General features: G+C 44.4%; 1 protein-coding gene across 1 annotated transcript; it reads left to right on the plus strand.

Annotated features, from left to right (window-relative positions):
* The first annotated feature begins 6,798 nt into the window (after positions 1-6,798).
* Positions 6,799-13,370, plus strand: LOC306736939 (EF-hand and coiled-coil domain-containing protein 1). Its single transcript, XM_079218629.1, has 9 exons — positions 6,799-7,439; positions 9,144-9,567; positions 9,664-9,798; positions 10,024-10,103; positions 10,365-10,497; positions 10,594-10,735; positions 11,906-12,022; positions 13,000-13,069; positions 13,157-13,370. Exons 1-9 carry the CDS (start codon positions 6,854-6,856, stop codon positions 13,324-13,326), a joined length of 1,857 nt encoding a protein of 618 aa, XP_079074755.1. The 5' UTR covers positions 6,799-6,853; the 3' UTR covers positions 13,327-13,370.
* The last annotated feature ends 4,412 nt before the right edge of the window (positions 13,371-17,782 follow it).

Consider the following 17,782-nt stretch of genomic DNA (forward strand, 5'->3'; position numbering starts at 1 on the left):
GCACGTGTTTGCAAAGGACTGGTGGCCTCTTTTCCTTTTACAGGAGTTTTACAGGACACAGGGAGGTGTGTGTTCGGTGTGTGTTTGGTGTGTGTCAGTCACACCCAGACAGTGTGCAAATGTAGCAGCTCAGAGCCTCTACCTGTAGCCACACGCCTCCTCCGCTTTGCCTTTAACCTCATCCAGTGCATTCATTGGCTCTCAGGAATGCAGTTGGCAAATTGTGTGAGTGTGTTAGTGAGTTAGTGTGTGAGTGTGTGAGTATGTGTGAGAGGGTGGGTAGGTGGCTGAATGTGAATGTGCATGCTTGCATCTTAGCGGCGACCTTGTGCACAGGTGGGACAGCTCAAAGGTGGACCGGTGATCCTTGGATATCTCAGGAATGAGGAAATGTTGACATTGTCACTATGCAGAGTGCTGTTTACAATGTGACACGCACACACACACACACACACACAGATAACAAATCACGTCTCCATTGAAGGAGTAATCCGAGCCCGCTTCTTGTCGTGAACCTAATTTCTCACGTCAGGCTCGGTGTTGACACACTCCACATCGATCACAGATCGCGTGGTTGAGAATGAATCGGCGTTTGTGAGGAGTGTTTACTTTCACACGCAAATTCGTAACATTTGCACAAACCCACAAGGAGGACGTGGACTGCTTTCAGAGGTTGGCAGATGCGGCTGAACAATGCGCTCGGTTTATGATCGACTACAAAGTGAGTGAATGGGAGGGAGGCCTTTCAAGGACGTCGAACCATCTGGATTGTTTAGAGCTCGCCAGACTGATGGACTTTGTCAGCCTTTGACTATTTGTCTGCTTTAATGTCCTTTGTTGGTTTCTTCTTGTCATCGTTTACAGCTGTCCACAGTGACAGTTGTCAAATCAGGGTCACCCTTGATACTGTGGCAAGGCCTCATCATGGTAAAAACATCATAAAGAAGCAAGGCTGAGTGTTCACATGGATCTAAATGCCTTTATTGTAAACTATAAAGCAAAAAAAAAAGTTGCAGAAGGATTACATTTAAGCCCTGCCATAGTATCACCTTTAAAGTTCGATAACACGTAACAGTTCTCTCTTTGCACATCACAGACACAGAGGAGCATTATCTTCCTATTGTAATTATGTCCCCAGTGAATAGCACATGAAAGACCAGTATTTAGTTTCCTTTTAGCTCTTTAAAAAAAAAAGCCTGGGTCTTCAGCTGTCTAGCGTATTCTTTAGTAGCTAGAAAATTGCAGTCCCATTTGGTAGTTTAGAGCAGCAACAGCAACGCTGGTATTGTTTCCACCTTGTCAATCTCCTGGAGACTCTGCTGTGGGAGCTACCACGAATGCGGTTATGAGTACTTTTTTAGGGGTTTGTCAGATTTATTTTATGCAAAATGGGAAACTTTCCAGATGTGTAGTTGAGATCAAACTGAAATTCAAGTTTTAAGATAGGGGTGGTCCGAGAACGCCCCCCCCCCCCCCCCACACACACACACACTGTATGCCCCTGCTTTGGCGTCACGGAACATTTGTTCACAATGAAAGCTATAGGTGGGTGTGGTTTGAGCTGGAAGTAGGTTTGGCATTGCGGCCGGTGGGATTCCATCACAAGGTGGTCTCTAGGCTGTAATTTTCATTAAACTCAAAGCCGCTCTACTATTAGAGTCTTTAGAATTCACTTTGGGTCAGGAACCCACACTTAAACTAAAATGTGTAATAACCCCACCGCACCCTCACATCTCAGAGTTTTGTGAGAGATTTAGGTCAGATACTGTGCTGCTCCACATAGATAAACACACCTGAGCACACACAGTGGTGAGATCACCAGAGCACTCCATGTGCTGCTGACAAAAGATTGTTTGTCCTAAGTACAAAGTAGCCCCTACAATACAGTGAAGATGTATAGCATCACTGGTTGTATACTTAGTCTTAAACTGTCAAACCCGTACTGTGTAAACCCCATAAACTGAGAAGAAGAAAAAAAAGGCCACCTCTCAAAGATTCTAAATAAGAACATTTACTCACTCACTGTAGGCCTACTTAAGTACCACTTTGCATTTTGAGATACTGCTCCCTAAACAACGTGAGAGGGGTTGCTGATAGTGACGACTTATCACCCAACAGTTTCCCCTGAGCTCTACCTGGACGCGTTACCGTCATTTGGCTCATTGTTCCTTTTTTACGGCCCACAACTTACTTTTTTTCACCATCACTGCGCTCCTTTGTGATGTTTTTGGCCGCAGGAGCCAGCTGTTTTCAGTAAAAAAAAAAAAAAAAGCTGTAAAAAAATACCTGTACACTGTACATGTTTAGACCAGTGGAGCAAAACAAGAGCTAGAAGAAGTATGAATATCAGACTTTAATTTGTGAGGTGCACATACAAATGAATGCTGTTTGAATGGGCAATACAAGAGGATGATTTCCGTGTACGAATGATACTCTGCCACCATCATCCTGTCTTTGACATGCGGCTCAGCCCCGAAAGGCTTTGACAGGAAATGGTCGCAGATCAATAAAAAAAGTAAGAGCGCAAAAAAAACAAAAAGCTGGCGAATAGGTCGACATGGGTGACCTCACGTTTAGGGACCTTCACTTCCCTGAGGGGGTTAAACCGGGACGATACCCTCGGTGAACTGACACGGCAAATCGGTCAGCTTCACCACTCCACTTCCAAGAGGTGTGTGTGTGTGTGTGTGTGTGTGTGTGTGTGTGTGTGACTGTATTTGTCTTTTTGTTGACCCTCAGAGGAGCATATGGCAGCCAACACAAAGCCTTAAACCCGACTCCTATCAATACTGATACCGCCTCACTCCTCCTCTCAAAGGTGAACGACAGGACACACTTGGTCAAGCAAGGCATGCAGCTTCAGTCCCTAACTACCCCCCCCCTCACACACACACACGCACGCACACACACACACACACACACACACACACACACACACACACACACCCTCCTCTTTATTTACAGCTTCCCATCCTTTCATTTTCAGATCAGGTCCTTTCACCCGGAGCAGGCAGCATCTGGAGGACTGAACTCTCAGAGGGAGGCAGCGTGACAGCAGGGCTGAGGGGACTCATGCTGAGCTGCACATTAACTTCTAGTTACCCCACTCTCACACACACACACACACACACACACACACACACATATAGGAAGAACTGATAAAGAGAGCTTTAACCCTGACCAAAACATATATTATGTGACTTATGTAAGCCTGTGCTCCTTTAGGACGCATCTTGATGGAGGAACAAGATCTTTATTTCCTAAAGAATAGCAGTCAGGATGGAGGGCGGGTCTCACATACTGCAGCTGGACTCCTATTCAGGTGAAATCTATATACATTTGCCTCTTTTGTTTTCCCAAAACTGCACACATTTCAACTGAAGATCCCCAACGCTTGCTGCATGGTGATCGCCTACTGAGGAGTAGCTTTTTATCTTCCAGTACACTGGTGTGTTTAATGACACTAATATCTGCGGCTGTCGTGCACACCTGGACCTCGATCTGTGTTATCACATATTTCTCCCCCCGGCAGGCCGGGAAGGAAGAACATACGTTTCCGAGACGACAGCCAGAGGACCTGAGCGAAGCTCTGCATGCCCACACATGTCCGTTAAACAGGCCGCAGGTATCTCTTCAGGACAATTTGTGTGTGTTTGAGAAGATGCATTTGTTTGTCTTGGGCTAGTAGCTGGAACAGAACGCTCACACTCCTTTCCAAAAGGTAAAGAAAAAGCCACCGATGAGTCAGTCAGCGAGCGTTGCGGTTCAGCCGTGTTCAGATGAGTGCTGCAAAGCAAAACAAAGACGAAACAATATCTCAGGTTTCTCTCTCTGAGCTCATGTGACCTCAGGTGACTCATCTGCCAGCCAGGTCTTTCGTACATTAGCATGCATGCAAAGTGGAAAAAGTATGGTCTTTAACCCTGGACAGGATTCTGGTCTGCGAGCTTTATTCATTTCAAAATGATTATTTATTATGTAACCAGTCTGGAGGGTTTTAAACGAAAAGATGTCACAGTCCAAAATTTCACTCAGATACATTTAAAATGTTAAAGATGCTGGTATGTCGGCACAGTTCAGATCAGAAAACATAAATAACGGTGGGGCAGTAAAGCTAAATGTATTTCAGAAGAAAAATACACTTTCAAGTTAATATGTAACAAAGTGTTCAAATGTTTTTATCTCTTTGATACTTTTGGAGGTCTATGAAAAACACTATTTTACCTCCAATAACCTCTATGCAGCGTAAGATCTCAAAATTGACCTCAAAGAAGGCGAAGCAACACGGCCTCCGATTCGTCGCCAGACTCAACGCAATGCATCATGGGACAAATCTCTCCCTCGGTATGCTTCATCGAATGGCTAACAACTACAACAAGTTAGTTTTATAAACTATTCTAAATGATTAATTAAAGCTATCTGATCGGGGACACTTTCCTGCAGTTTCACCCCATGTTTGACTTCTTCCCTTCCAGCATTGGACCTTATTAACATGTTCTGCACAACACAAGGTCCAAACACACAATCTCAGGTCTCCTGAGCATTAGCTACCTGAGCGGTTTGCTCATTTCACCTCCACTCAATTAGAAACACACAGAGCCTCTTTACAGCCGTACGCCATGACAGGTTCCTCTGCACAATGCCGACATAGAAGTGACCGATGGATCTGCAGAAAGACGCTTGTTCGTTGTTTGTTTGTGTCGTGGCAACAGACCCTCTCCCCTCAGGGTCAGCTTCAGTTGTAACAGCACGTCTTCTCTGAGCTTTTCCTGAAGTTGTTTGTTTTAGGATTTGTTCCCCGCGCTACGGAGGAGGAAACACGGAGAACAGGTGAGCCGCCATTTGATCCGTCAACGTCAGTTTTTTAGTTTCCCGCTTGTCTCGCTGCTGTTGGAGCAGCGCTCTGTTGTTTCATTTTATTCTATTGTTGATTTATGTTTGTGTTTTTTTTTCTTCTTCTGAAAAACAATTTGTAACCATGTTAAGAAAAGTGCTACATAAATATATAAATTATGTGCATCATTATTCTTAAAGCTTTCTCCATTGCTGCCCCTCTGGAACACCTCAGACATTCTCCAAAACCCACATATTTAAAATCTGCTTTTGATCTGAGTAATCAATAATCAATGCAATGCAATTGCTTTGATTACTAAACTGAGTATTGTTGAGTATTATTATACTGTGATGCTGTTTGTTATTGTTGCAGCCTGAGCGCCCCAATGACTTAAGGAAGGAGAGAAACTCAACACAGACCAAAAACTCATCTGCTCTGGCAAAGATATAATAAATAATATCTTTCTCTGTCTCTTCAGCATATTTGCTGAGAATGATGTACTTGTATGTTTTTGTGTTGTATCCACATGATTGAACCTGTGGCTTCGGATAAAAGCATCAGATAATAAATGTAAGGAGGATTCAGTTGAAAAAGATGTTTATAGATATTAGCATCTGGACATATTCAATACATGGAGGAACATACAACTGAAAAAAACTTGTTTATATTTGTTATGACATATTTTATGACAAAATATACTACGACCTTTTCATGACATTATGGCATGTTTATGGCTTTATATATTTTGTATTCATACTATGCAATAAAGGCAAGGCTTTGACTACATTCTATACTATGATATTGTCTATACCTATTTCATGACATAATATATTATTTTTTTACGATTGTCTATACGACTTTATACAGAATATTATACTGCATGTTTTAATACTTTTTCAAATGAAAAAATATACGATGACTTAAAAAAAAAGACACCATACTATTAGTTAGTACTTTTACTAACTTTATTATTAATTTGTCACAACATACTTATGGAAGCCCGTTTCCACAACTGTGATACAAAAAATGAAGATCCTGTAAATCATAATTATGAGATACTAAATCGAAATTATGAGATACTAAGTCGAAATATGAGATAGTATCTCATAATTATGACTTACAAGATCTTACTTTGTTTATCACAGTGGCGAAAACGGGCTTCCAAACCTCCTATACTACGTCTGTTTTTTCTTTTTATGACAACATTTGTCATAATAGTTTTTTGGCACTAATTCTGACACGCTGGAGTTATGTGAGCTGCTGTAGTTCGGGTGTTAGCAGTGCGTAATGCCCGTGGCACGGCCTCGTCATAGCGCGTAACCGAGCTACTCTCTTTGTTATGGCTGTCAGGTGGAGAGACCAAGGGGGCGGGGAAAGCTACTTCCGGCCGCTCCGTTTCGCTGGAAACTAACTCATCTTTGACTTCCCGAGTGAAGTCTCCGCGCGCGTGGGAGTGAGAACAGAAGGTGAAGAGTACCAGGAGACACTTTGCGGTTGTGGATGCAGTGAGTCAAGATCCTCTCTACATTCAATCTGGTAAAAAGGTGTAAACGGAAACCCACCGTGACTCAGTCTGGGTGGTGGCGGGTCGTTTTTGGCTCTCCAAAAGGCTCCAACACGATATGAGGTCACCTTGTTGTGATCATACAGAAGCAGAATTGCCCTCCATTGTCTTACATACCTACTGTACGCGGAACGCACCTTGCTGATACAGTCTCTCTCTCTCCACACACACACACACACACACACACACACACACACACACACACACACACACACACACACACACTCTCACACGTGCGCGGTAAGAGTGCACACAAAAGGGTGGAGTCGGTTCACTTTTTTTTTCTCCCCCGAGGGGATCAGATCTCGATGCGCCGGGACGGAATCCAAAGTGAAGTTTCTCCAGGGAGTCGCGCAGCGTCAACCCACATTTGGATTGTGTATTTTAATTATTACTATTTTGTCAATCCTGTGGTGAGATCCAAAGGCAGAGCTTGACTCGGTTCATGTGCAGTCATGGAGCGCACCGCGTTGGCCCCGCAGCGCGTCCGGGCCTCGCCGCGGACCGCGCGTAAGAGCGAGTGGCTCCGGAGCGCGCTGGCTCACCACCACTGCCCCGATCCCGGCGCGGAAAACGAGATCGTCGTCCTGGCCACCGGGATGGACCAATACCTGCAGGAGGTCTTCCACCACCTGGCCCACCCGAGCCGGGACGACGCGGTGTCGGCTGAGGACTTCACCGCGCTGTGCGCCGTGCTGGGTCTCCCCGGAGCGGGGAAGGAAGCAGGATCCGGGGATGGAGGAAGGTGCGAGGAAGACGAGGAGGAGTTCGAAGATGCGTGCTCCGCGCTGCCATGCCGGCTGTCCTTCAAGGACTTCCACTCGCGGCTCTGTGGGCATTTCCGCGTGCGCGGCAGAGGCGCAGGGGAGTGCGCGGTGCGGCTGCCCGTCACCGAGGACACCGAGCTGGTGGAGAGGCAGATCCGGCTCCGGTGGCCGCGCGTCAGGCGGAGGAAATGTGTGAGTTTCGACCTGGCGAGGGGTCAGAACGGAACCGTTCACCGGGCGGTCAAAGGTCGAACCGCAGAGGACTGCGAGTCAGGTAGCGCACCAGCCCGGATGTCTCCATGTTGCACGTGTTATTGCTTTGATCGGCTTCCAGGGGATAGTTAAGGGAATAATAGATGTTGCAGGTTTATATTGCTCCACTAATATAGCAGCAGTTATTGTTTCTGTCTTAGCATGTAACCTTTCCCACTTTGTTTAGAGTGATCTTCTTCACCTTCTCCATCTCCATCTTCATCTCCATCTTCTTCACCTTCTCCATCTCCATCTTCTTCACCTTCTCCATCTCCATCTTCATCTCCATCTTCTTCACCTTCTCCATCTCCATCTTCTTCACCTTCTCCATCTCCATCTTCATCTCCATCTTCTTCACCTTCTCCATCTCCATCTTCTTCACCTTCTCCATCTTCATCTCCATCTTCTTCACCTTCTCCATCTCCATCTCCATCTTCTTCACCTTCTCCTTCTCCATCTCCATCTCCATCTTCATTACCTTCTCCATCTCCATCTTCTTCTCCATCTCCATCTTCTTCACCTTCTCCATCTCCATCTTCATCTCCATCTTCTTCACCTTCTCCATCTCCATCTTCTTCACCTTCTCCTTCTCCATCTCCATCTCCATCTTCATTACCTTCTCCATCTCCATCTTCTTCTCCATCTCCATCTTCTTCACCTTCTCCATCTCCATCTCCATCTCCATCTTCTTCACCTTCTCCATCTCCATCTTCTTCTCCATCTCCATCTTCTTCACCTTCTCCATCTCCATCTTCTTCACCTTCTCCATTTCCTGCGCCATCTGTTCTCTCCTTCTGCCCCCTTTCTTAAGCAAATGTACCAAATACAAAAGCTACTTTAGAAATGAAGCTCACAAGATCAATGTGAGAGCTTTGGTGAGAGAGGAAAAGAAGAAACAACAACATTGTGTTCATATTTTAGACCGTCTCTCTCTATTCTTTTTCTGTGAAATATTGGAGAGTTTGACCTCTTTGAGTCTTATTCATCAGTATTGGACTCATCTGTGAGGTGTAGAGGGGGAGTCACTTTTAAAACAACTCAAAGATGAGGAGACACAAGTGCTTTCCCCACAAAGGGGTCAGGGGCCAAAGAAAAAGGTCGGGAGCTGATTTCACCTTTGACAACAATCTTGTCTATTTTTCGACGTGGTGAACCTGAAGTAACCAAGCTGCCGGATAGGAGTAGAAAGAGTACAAAGATGGGAAATATTGGAGAGTTAGGAGGGAACCCTTGCTCTTGGTTACTTTCCACCAATATAGTTTTGCATTCTCCCAAAAACTAGCAACGATAAATGTATTCAGGTTCTTTACATGAGAAAACAATATCCCACACTGATCAGAAAAAGTTCTCCAATCAAAAACGTCACTGAAGTAAAAGTGCAGACTGTTACTATTATTTAATGTTATATTACTGTATTGGATTATTATTATTATTGATTAATTTAATAGACCCTCTAAAATATAGGGAACTATAACTCAAAAGTTAAATAAAGCAAAAAAAACAAAACAACAACTCTGCATTCATTTCAAACTGTACAAATTGTCATTAAAATAGCAAATTTGCATTTTGCATTCAACTTACAGTGGTACAGTACTTGAGTAACTTGTAACTATGTCATTTTTCATAATATTCACCCTCCTTTCTTTTTCTTCTTCTACTTTTTTGTGTTCCTCTTTTTCTTCATCTTCTTCTTCTCCTTCCTCATCTTCTTCTTCTCCTCCACCAGAGGAGGTAGCCGCTCTGCGGGAGCTGGTGGAGGACCTCCGCTCGGCGCTGCAGGGGAGCGACGCTCGCTGCCTGGCCCTGGAGGTGGCCCTCCGGCGGGAGAGCAGCCGCCCGCCGCCCAGCCCCTCCGTCTTCAACACCCCAGCTTCGACCCCGACGACCTCCATCACCCTCGAACAGGGCAAACTGGTGCCGACACGCAGGATCAAAGGAGGGGACGCGGCGAGGAGGGTGGCGAGGAGACGGGACATCAGGGACCCCCTGGAGAGGGAGCTGAAGCTGATCCGCTCGGCGCGTGACGGCCAGCTGGAGGAGGCCATGAAGTTCAACGAGCGCCTGGAGGAGGAGCTGCGCTGGGCCTACCAGGAGGTGCGCAAAAGTCACGGGGCGGAGTCGGCGCTGAGGAAGGAGAACGCTCACATAAGGTAATTCATCTTTGAAGTGAAGTCAGCCGGATGATGTTTTGAGTGGATGGAGATGGGAGGAATGGTTCTGATGCTCTGGGATGATCTCTCCATCAGGAGGCGGGCGGAGGACGCCAGGGAGGCTCTGAGTTTGGGCCTTCAGAGGGTTCGGACCATCCAGGAGCAGGCGCAGGCCGTGCCGCAGCTCCAGTCCAGGATCAGCCAACTGGAGGCTGAACTACACCAGTACAGGTGTGTGTGTGTGTGTATTTACACATCATTTGCCTCTACGCTCTACTGATTTGATATTTCACTGCGCTAAAGCCAGCAGCTCCAGTTACACACAACTCCCACTGAGTGATAGTGTCGGGTGAAATGCAGATGAGGTTAACGTTCAACAAACACCACTCAAAAAATAAAAGCACAGCCAAAAGCACAAACAAGTTATGCTCTCTCTCTTTTGGTCGCCACCCTCAGATCCCGCTGCGCCTGCATCCCCGACCCCGCCCATCATGAGACGTACCCAATCGGAGCAGCAGACGCCTGCAGCAAGACAGGTAATCTAGCTCTTTCTATATTTCATATTTTTATCACTGCCGTTTGCACACATCTAGCATGTTTTTCGTGTAGTTTTTTTTTGCAGGGGTTGTTGATGTATTTAAGGCTTTGCAGTATCCCGTTCCTCTCACCCCGGACAGTTTGACAGTGTAACAGATGTTGTGCTTTTCAGGCCACACGAACATTTTTATTCATTAATAAATGACGCTTTGCAACAGAGTATTGACAGTTAACACCATTTAAAGTAACTGCTCCTACAGAGTGTCTGCAGAGAGCGGTGGAGGGGAAAGCGGCCTCCGACGAAGAGGAGGAGGAGGACAGAGGCACGAGGGAGGAAGGGCAGTGCAGCCTGTCGGAGGCGAAGAAGCACCGACCGCACGGCTGTGGCAAAGGGTCCGTTAGTCCGCTTCTGACACCGCCGCAGAATCGCTCTTTAATTCCAAATGTCCTTTTTTTTATTGATGTGTTCTTTCTTGCTTCTCCCTCCAGATGTCAGAGCCACGCGGTCCATCAGGCTGACCCTCAGAGTTATTACCTGCATGATAGAAACCTCATCAGCAGGGGGCGCCGCAGCTGGAAGGAACAAAATCAAGAGAAGCCGGAGGAAAGCAGATGCTTGGAAAAAGAAAAGGTGGGAAGGAGAAGCTTGGAGGGCAGATGAGCTGCAAACAGCTGTAAAGCTCTGGAGCTTTAATATCAGATGAGGTAGTGGGGAAAGAAACCTTCAACGTCAACACGTCCACTAAAAGTGTTGTTTCTGCTGCCGACAGGCTCAGATTGTTATTGCAAGTGTCTGACAACCTTATGGACAGGACCCCACAGGGAAATAAAACCTCCTTTCACTTCAGTGCGGTCTGTTTGTTTCTGTGTTCCACCAAATCTCGCTCGAGGAGAAATCTCATTCCAAAAGTCTCATGAGAGGGGACTTGTTGCTGCATCGGCAAGAGGAACGCCGGTTGTTGTCAGAGTTTGCTGTGTCGGGAGAACAGAAAGCACAGCTCTGGGTTCTCTAAAAGATTTTCTACGCCATGACTGAGCACTCCGTTCATCTCGAGGCCGAAACCTTGCGAGAGATTTAAACACAGTAACAAACAGACTGAAGTGAAAGTTTAAGAAAAAAGGGTTTTATTTCTCCATATAGGGTGCTTTTTAAATTTTTTGTCAGACTCTTCTAATAATAATCTGAGTCTGTCAGCAACACTTTTAGTGGACGTGCGTTGACGGTGAGGAGTTGCCCCGAGCGATTTCATTGCAGCGTTCTCCCAATTAAAAAAACAAAAGCTGCTGTCCCCATTTGTCACTTGGATAAGAAACTATGGGAAAATACGGTCCATGTTGAAGTTTACTTTTTTAAACTGTGGACAAGTCTGAGTACTGGCCAAACAAAAGACAAATATGAGGAAAAACCAATGGGAACACTGAATCACTAAAGGATGAAGAAGAGCGATGCTTGTCCGTCAGATCACTGCCACCAATACAGCTTCATGAGGTCAAGAGGTCAAAGAGAAGGAAGATGCAGTCCCTGGACCTTCTACGAACTTGAGTCCATCCCTTTGCCTTCAACCTTAAAGGTTTAATTAACCCATCATCATCCTCATCACCGTCATCATCGTGTCGCTGCATCCAGATAGAGAAATGTTGGTTGGACTAAAACTCCCATTCCCTTGTCTTTGAAGTGGCTCCTCCTACAAGTGTAGATCATGAGAAGGTATATCTGTGTGAAGCTCGTTTTAGAAACTGATTACTAAACGCGGTTCAGGAGCTCGTTTGCATTCATGTGTTCGTCCTTCCTGTTTCCCAGAGGCCCGAGGAACAGAAGGACAAAACCAGGACGGAGGAGAGAGAGAAGACACGTCTGTCTTTGCTGGAGGACAAACTCACAGATGCCCTCACACTGCTGCTGCAGCTCCGCAACAAGGTTTACACACACACATACACACACACACACACACACACACACACACACACACACACACACACACGCGCGCGCGCCTCTTCACTGCCATCTAGTGTTCATTCCATCCTAGTTGGCTACTGAGTTGGAAGGACGAAGGATACACACAAAAAGAAGATGATAGTATTTAAGCTGAGTGGAACTGTGTGAGATACATGCCAGTAATTTGTGTAAATTATTCACTGTTAAATAAATAACAAAGATGTTATGAAATAAATACACATATGAATGCAGTGTGTACAATATACAGTGTTATATGTATGTACATATATTGTTATAGAATAACAACTGACAAATAACTTTTATTTCATATCAAGTTTTATTCTATGACTCTCACTTTTCATCATGTTAAATATGTTATTTTTCATAATGACATATTTAGTTCATAATCTGTCTTTTCACGACAGTGTCGTCGTCACCGGCCTCTGACGTTATTGTGTAATACAAAATGATATTGTAAAATGTAAAAGGACCGCTTGTTATAAAACCCTCCATGTATACATTTTACACCATTTATTCATTTGATTATGTATTTCATTATGATTTATGTAGCCCCAAAGTGTTCAATATTAGATAAACAAATCTAACATTATTAATATCGGAATATTAAAGGAAGAGGTCAGAGCGACTGAGTGCAAACACGGGACTTTCACCCAGGACGCCTGTGTTCCTGTCCCGTGTGAAGCCAAAAGTCAACACGGACTCACTTTAACTCATGTAACGTGCTCACCGTGCTTCACGCGTGTGACCCATGTTACGTAACAAACGTACTGAGGAAACCAAGCGGTGGTTTGTTTCAGTTCACCACGTTAACCACGCGGTTAAAGCGTGCACCTGTCGCTGGTACAGTCGTTAAGGTGTGAGGACGGGTTGGTTTTTCGTGTTGTACATTCCCTTATAGATGAAATGAAGAAGACAAACTTCTCTCCCCCTCTCTGTAGAACGTGTCCCGCCGGGCTCTGGGGAAGATCGTGATGGACACTCTGGATGTGTGCAGCAGGAGTGGAGACGGTAGGTGTGTTCCACAGCTTCCACTTGTCCAAGTATTGGTAGTTTAGTGTGGCTCCTTGCTAAGAAAGATCCGTGGTGTTTCCCCAGGTCCATCTCAGGTCTTGCAGATAGCTGACGCCCTCTGTGCCCGGCTCTCCTCCAGGGATCTCCTTGGAAACAGGGGGGAGGACGAAGGAGGGGAGAGACGAGAGAAACCCCCGGGTCCATCTTCAGGGTGTAAAACCAGCAGCGTCAACCCTCTGCTCATCTCCTGCTAGATGAACTGTCGTTCTCACCCTTTCCCTCCCTTTTGTCTTTGGCTTGTTTGTTCATCATATTTAAAGATATATTTTATTTACGCCTTGTGTGTTCTATTCCGTATCTATTTAATGTCAATGACTAAATTGTTTTATCCAAACATTTTCCAGTGTAAGAGTTAATAACCTCATGGTAATGAAGCTGCAAGAGCCTTTTGCAGTTTGTTTGCGATTGCTCACACGCTGAGAGTGAACGCTTCGACGAAAGCATCAAAACCTTATTTTTGGCCAACATACCTTAAACCAATACATCAAAAGTATAAAATACATTTACTGCTTTACAAAACACTGCACACTGTTTCTTACATTAGACACACAAGTTCAACAATTAAATCTCTTGCAATCTTTTGGGAAACTTCCAATCAGAGTGAAGAGGAAGACGAGGACAAAGAAGAGGACCAGCGGTTCCCTTTTTTTGTGATGTGGCCAGCCGCTAACAGAAGGTGATTTTGATTTGACCGTAATTAGTTTAGTTTGTGTTGCTTTGCTTTGCCACTTTAACTTCAGCAGCTTTCAAGTGAATGTGAAAACCCCAGAATAGCAAAGCACTGTTACAGTCCCTAAAGTCCAGAAAAGTGATACTTTTCTAATCTTGTGCAAACAAGTATAAAATGTTGTCTTGTGGGAACAAATTTGTATTATCTTGTGGGAATAAGTTCTTATCTTAAATTAACAAGTTATTATCTTGTGGGAACACATTTTTATTATCTTGTGGGAACAAGTTAATATCTTTTGGGAACAATTTTGTATTATCTTGTGGGAATTGTTTTCTTCTTGTGTGAATACAAAATTGCCTAGATGGAACAAGTTATTATCTAAGAAAAAAATATTATCTTTTGGTTACAAGTTCTTATCTTGTGGGAATACGTTCTTATCTTGTGGGGATACGTTATTATCTTGTGGGAATACGTTCTTATCTTGTGGGGATACGTTATTATCTTATGGTCTTATCTCTGCCTCTGAACATCTGTACTTAGAAAAGAGTGCATGGATCCCGTCAGATCACCGACACAAGCTGACAAAAACAGACAGTAAGAATAGAAATGGTATGAAATAATATAATCCTTTATTTCCAGCAATTTACAAAGTCCTGCAGGGAGAGAGCCTTCCTCCAGCCTCACAGAGGGAGGGCTTTTACAAGAAGAGAACACAGAGAATGCAAAGACCTCGGCCCCAGTGAGACTGACACCAGAGTTTTATGGTGGAGGTTCAGAGTCTGAATCAGAGGCTCCACCTCGACGTGGGTGTTGGCAACCCGAGGATTCAGGGGCTTGAGGGTTTTGAAGCACTGAGGTTAACAAGGCGGTGGGTGGTTGAAGGGTTTTTAACAGGCTGGCTATTTCAGATACAGGTGGAAACATAAGGAGAAGTGACACATTTTTTTTGCTGGCTTAAAAATCCTACTTCTTACTCCTGCCCCGTGAAACCAGCATACTGAGCTTTTTCAGCCTCAAAGTCCTCGTTTTTGCGCATTTGTGAACAACGGCTGCTGCCACCCGCCCTCCTCCTCTCCGCTGCTGCGTCATATAAAGTCATTATTACACTACAATCACAATCAACTGTACATCTTTTATTAATCAACGCTAATTAAAGAGACGCTACTCTGTGGCGAACCTAGCTCCTGATTGGGTTACTTCTGAGTTGAGCTCGGCTCTCATAGGTTAAGGCCATTCTATGTTTTATAAGTATGTTTTCTCTGTGTGTGTGACAGGGTGTGTGTGTGTGTGCGTGTGCGCGAGGTGTGTAAAGACTGGTATTAGGCACCGTGCTATTCGTTAGCCTCACCGCCGGTGAAAACGAAGAAGCTCTACTGGCCTTTTGCAAAAAGAAAAAAAAAAAGGTGAAAGAGAAGAGAATGACAAAAACAACATGGTGACAAGGAAACAGAGCCAAAATGAAATGACAAAATAAACAACCTTATATATAGAATAAATATAATATATACAATTTGCTTTGTGTGCAATCTAAAAATAAATAGACAAAGCATTACTTGCCCCTTTTATAGAAGTATTCACAACTTTCCATTTGACACAGAGGCAGAACGCCGGCACCTGGTCAGAAAGAGAGTGGAGGATACAGACTGAGAGTGAACGGATGGAAGGATGCAACTTTTACAACAAGTCTGTGGAAAAGAAGACAAAATAAAAGCGTCACTCCGGTTGGACTCGCGCGGGTTCGAATCCAGCGATGCACTGCAGAGACGCACTGAACAATTGTAGAGTTAAGAGGATCCCTGCGGCGCCCTCTGGTGTCCGTTTCTTTTGCAGATTACAGTACATTGTGCCTTTGACCAGCGCGGAGAACTTGCTTCATCTTTACAGTGGTTGTTTGCCCGGTGAAATATTACAACATGAATTTTAAAATCACGAAGAGTTAAAAAGATTAGGGAGAGGAGGAAAGGAATAGAAAACCCCCCCAAAAAAAATCACATAATCGACACATAAAAAAAAAAAAAAAAATCAGTAAGACCATAACAACATTTTCAACAGATAAAATAATCAAGTTTTGCACATTCACATTATGTGCCCTGCACATGCATTCTGCTGGCCCCTTCGAAATAGCACAGAAGTTCGACAAGTCGAGCGTCACATGCGGGTCTCTCCTAAAACACTGGGCTTCGCGTCGGGGTTGTGTCTGGACTCGGTACATTCCATCGAAAATGGAAATGGAGTCTCACAGTCAGGCGGCAGATAGAGTGTTACTGAGGTTAAACCGATTTTTGCCCAGTCGAGTCATTCACTTACAAAAGGTCAGGCTGCTCCCTCACCAGAGAGATTATTATTAGTTATTTTTATCAATTATTTGTGTGAAATACGGAAGCCCAGAGAGGCCCGGAAGAGAGAAAAAACAATCTGAATTGTTTTCTCCTGTGTTGATGACTTAACAACAGGTGAAATGTTCTGGCAGGATGATCTTTCTAATTTCCTGAAAAGTGGGGGGAAGTTTTGCCAGGTGAAAAAAAAAGTTTTGCCAGGATTAAACTTTCAGAGAGAATCCAAAAATGGAGCACTAGATTCTATTCTTCTAACTTGACCTCGCAGGGCTTCCGTAGTGAGAAAAACACGTTTTACCAGAATTTTACTCTAACGCACTCTACAGAATTTGCAAAAATAAGTAATACAATTCCTTGGTGCCCGGTCACACCAGAAACTAGCACAGAAAAATGAATTAGGGAAAATAGCTAACCGGGTGACAAGCTAACGCTAGTCCGTTATAACAGATCTCCCGGTCTCTTTCTATTTTCTTTGCACTGCGCCTTGTTCTCAAGATTGTACATCATTTCATTCGACATATCGTTACTATAAGGGGGAGAGAGGGAAAGAAAATGTGTCTAAGCTAACGAAACTTGCTAACTGACGGCAAGCTTGTTAGCTTAGAGAACCTTTAACCGTGCTCCGACAGAGGAGGGATAGATACAAGCGGATGGTGCAACGCGGCTAATAAGCTACGATAGCTAGCACTCCTCTGTTCTCTCAAGTATGTTGGGTGTTTTTGCTAATTGATCAATTTCACATGACTTGAACTTTATGCAAAAAACAATGTATATATTTACTTCACCCCGCCACTGATTCCATTGAAGTGAATTTATCTAAATGTAAATGTTTTGCACATTAGTGTGACTGGGTCTTTATCAGCGCTGCTTTGACTGATCCGTAGGACAGCTTTAAGAGCTACGCTGGTCTTTTGGTGAATCTGAATCCAAAGGTAACGGAAAGAAAACGAATACAAACACACAACAAAAGGGTTTGCCACAACTTCCTGTAGCCACTGTCACCTAACTGTGAACCAACCTCAGACAACATCATTGGTCTTTCTTTCATAGGAAAGGATCAGCGCTCCAGTTTTGATTCCCAACAAGCAACTAAAGTTGTAAAATTAAAGAGAACAAATATCCACACAAAACATTTTAGAGATCGGAACCTTTCATCTGGTACCAGACAGCTGAACCTGAGTGGGCACATCCTGGCTGAGGCAACTCAACACATTGTACCAATGCGTGAAAACAATGGCGTTGAGTTGGCGGAGCTCTGCAGGTTGTTTCCAGTATGTTGAGCCTCTTTTCACTTACTGAAAGCCTGGCCTGGGCAACATAACAGCAACAACAACAACAACAACAACAACAACAACAACTTGCTTTCTCCAGTAGACAGTGGGTGGATGGCTTCAGATAGGGAGGGGGGACTGATGCTATCCTCACCTGAAACACCTAAATATGACCTCTCTAACTTCTCGGCATTCAAAATAAACCCTTGCGAGCTACAGCCAAAAATAAGGTGTGTTTGAGTGTCAGGTGTACCAATAATTCCTAACTGGTAATTTTACACTTACTATTTTCCACTTTTTCTGTGCGTTTGCTGGTCAAATAAAGACTAATCTTACTCGGGGCATTTCGTAATGGCTGTTTTTAGTAGATTTG

The sequence above is a fragment of the Taurulus bubalis genome (assembly GCF_910589615.1).
Source record: "Taurulus bubalis genome assembly, chromosome: 5".
NCBI lineage: Eukaryota > Metazoa > Chordata > Actinopteri > Perciformes > Cottidae > Taurulus > Taurulus bubalis.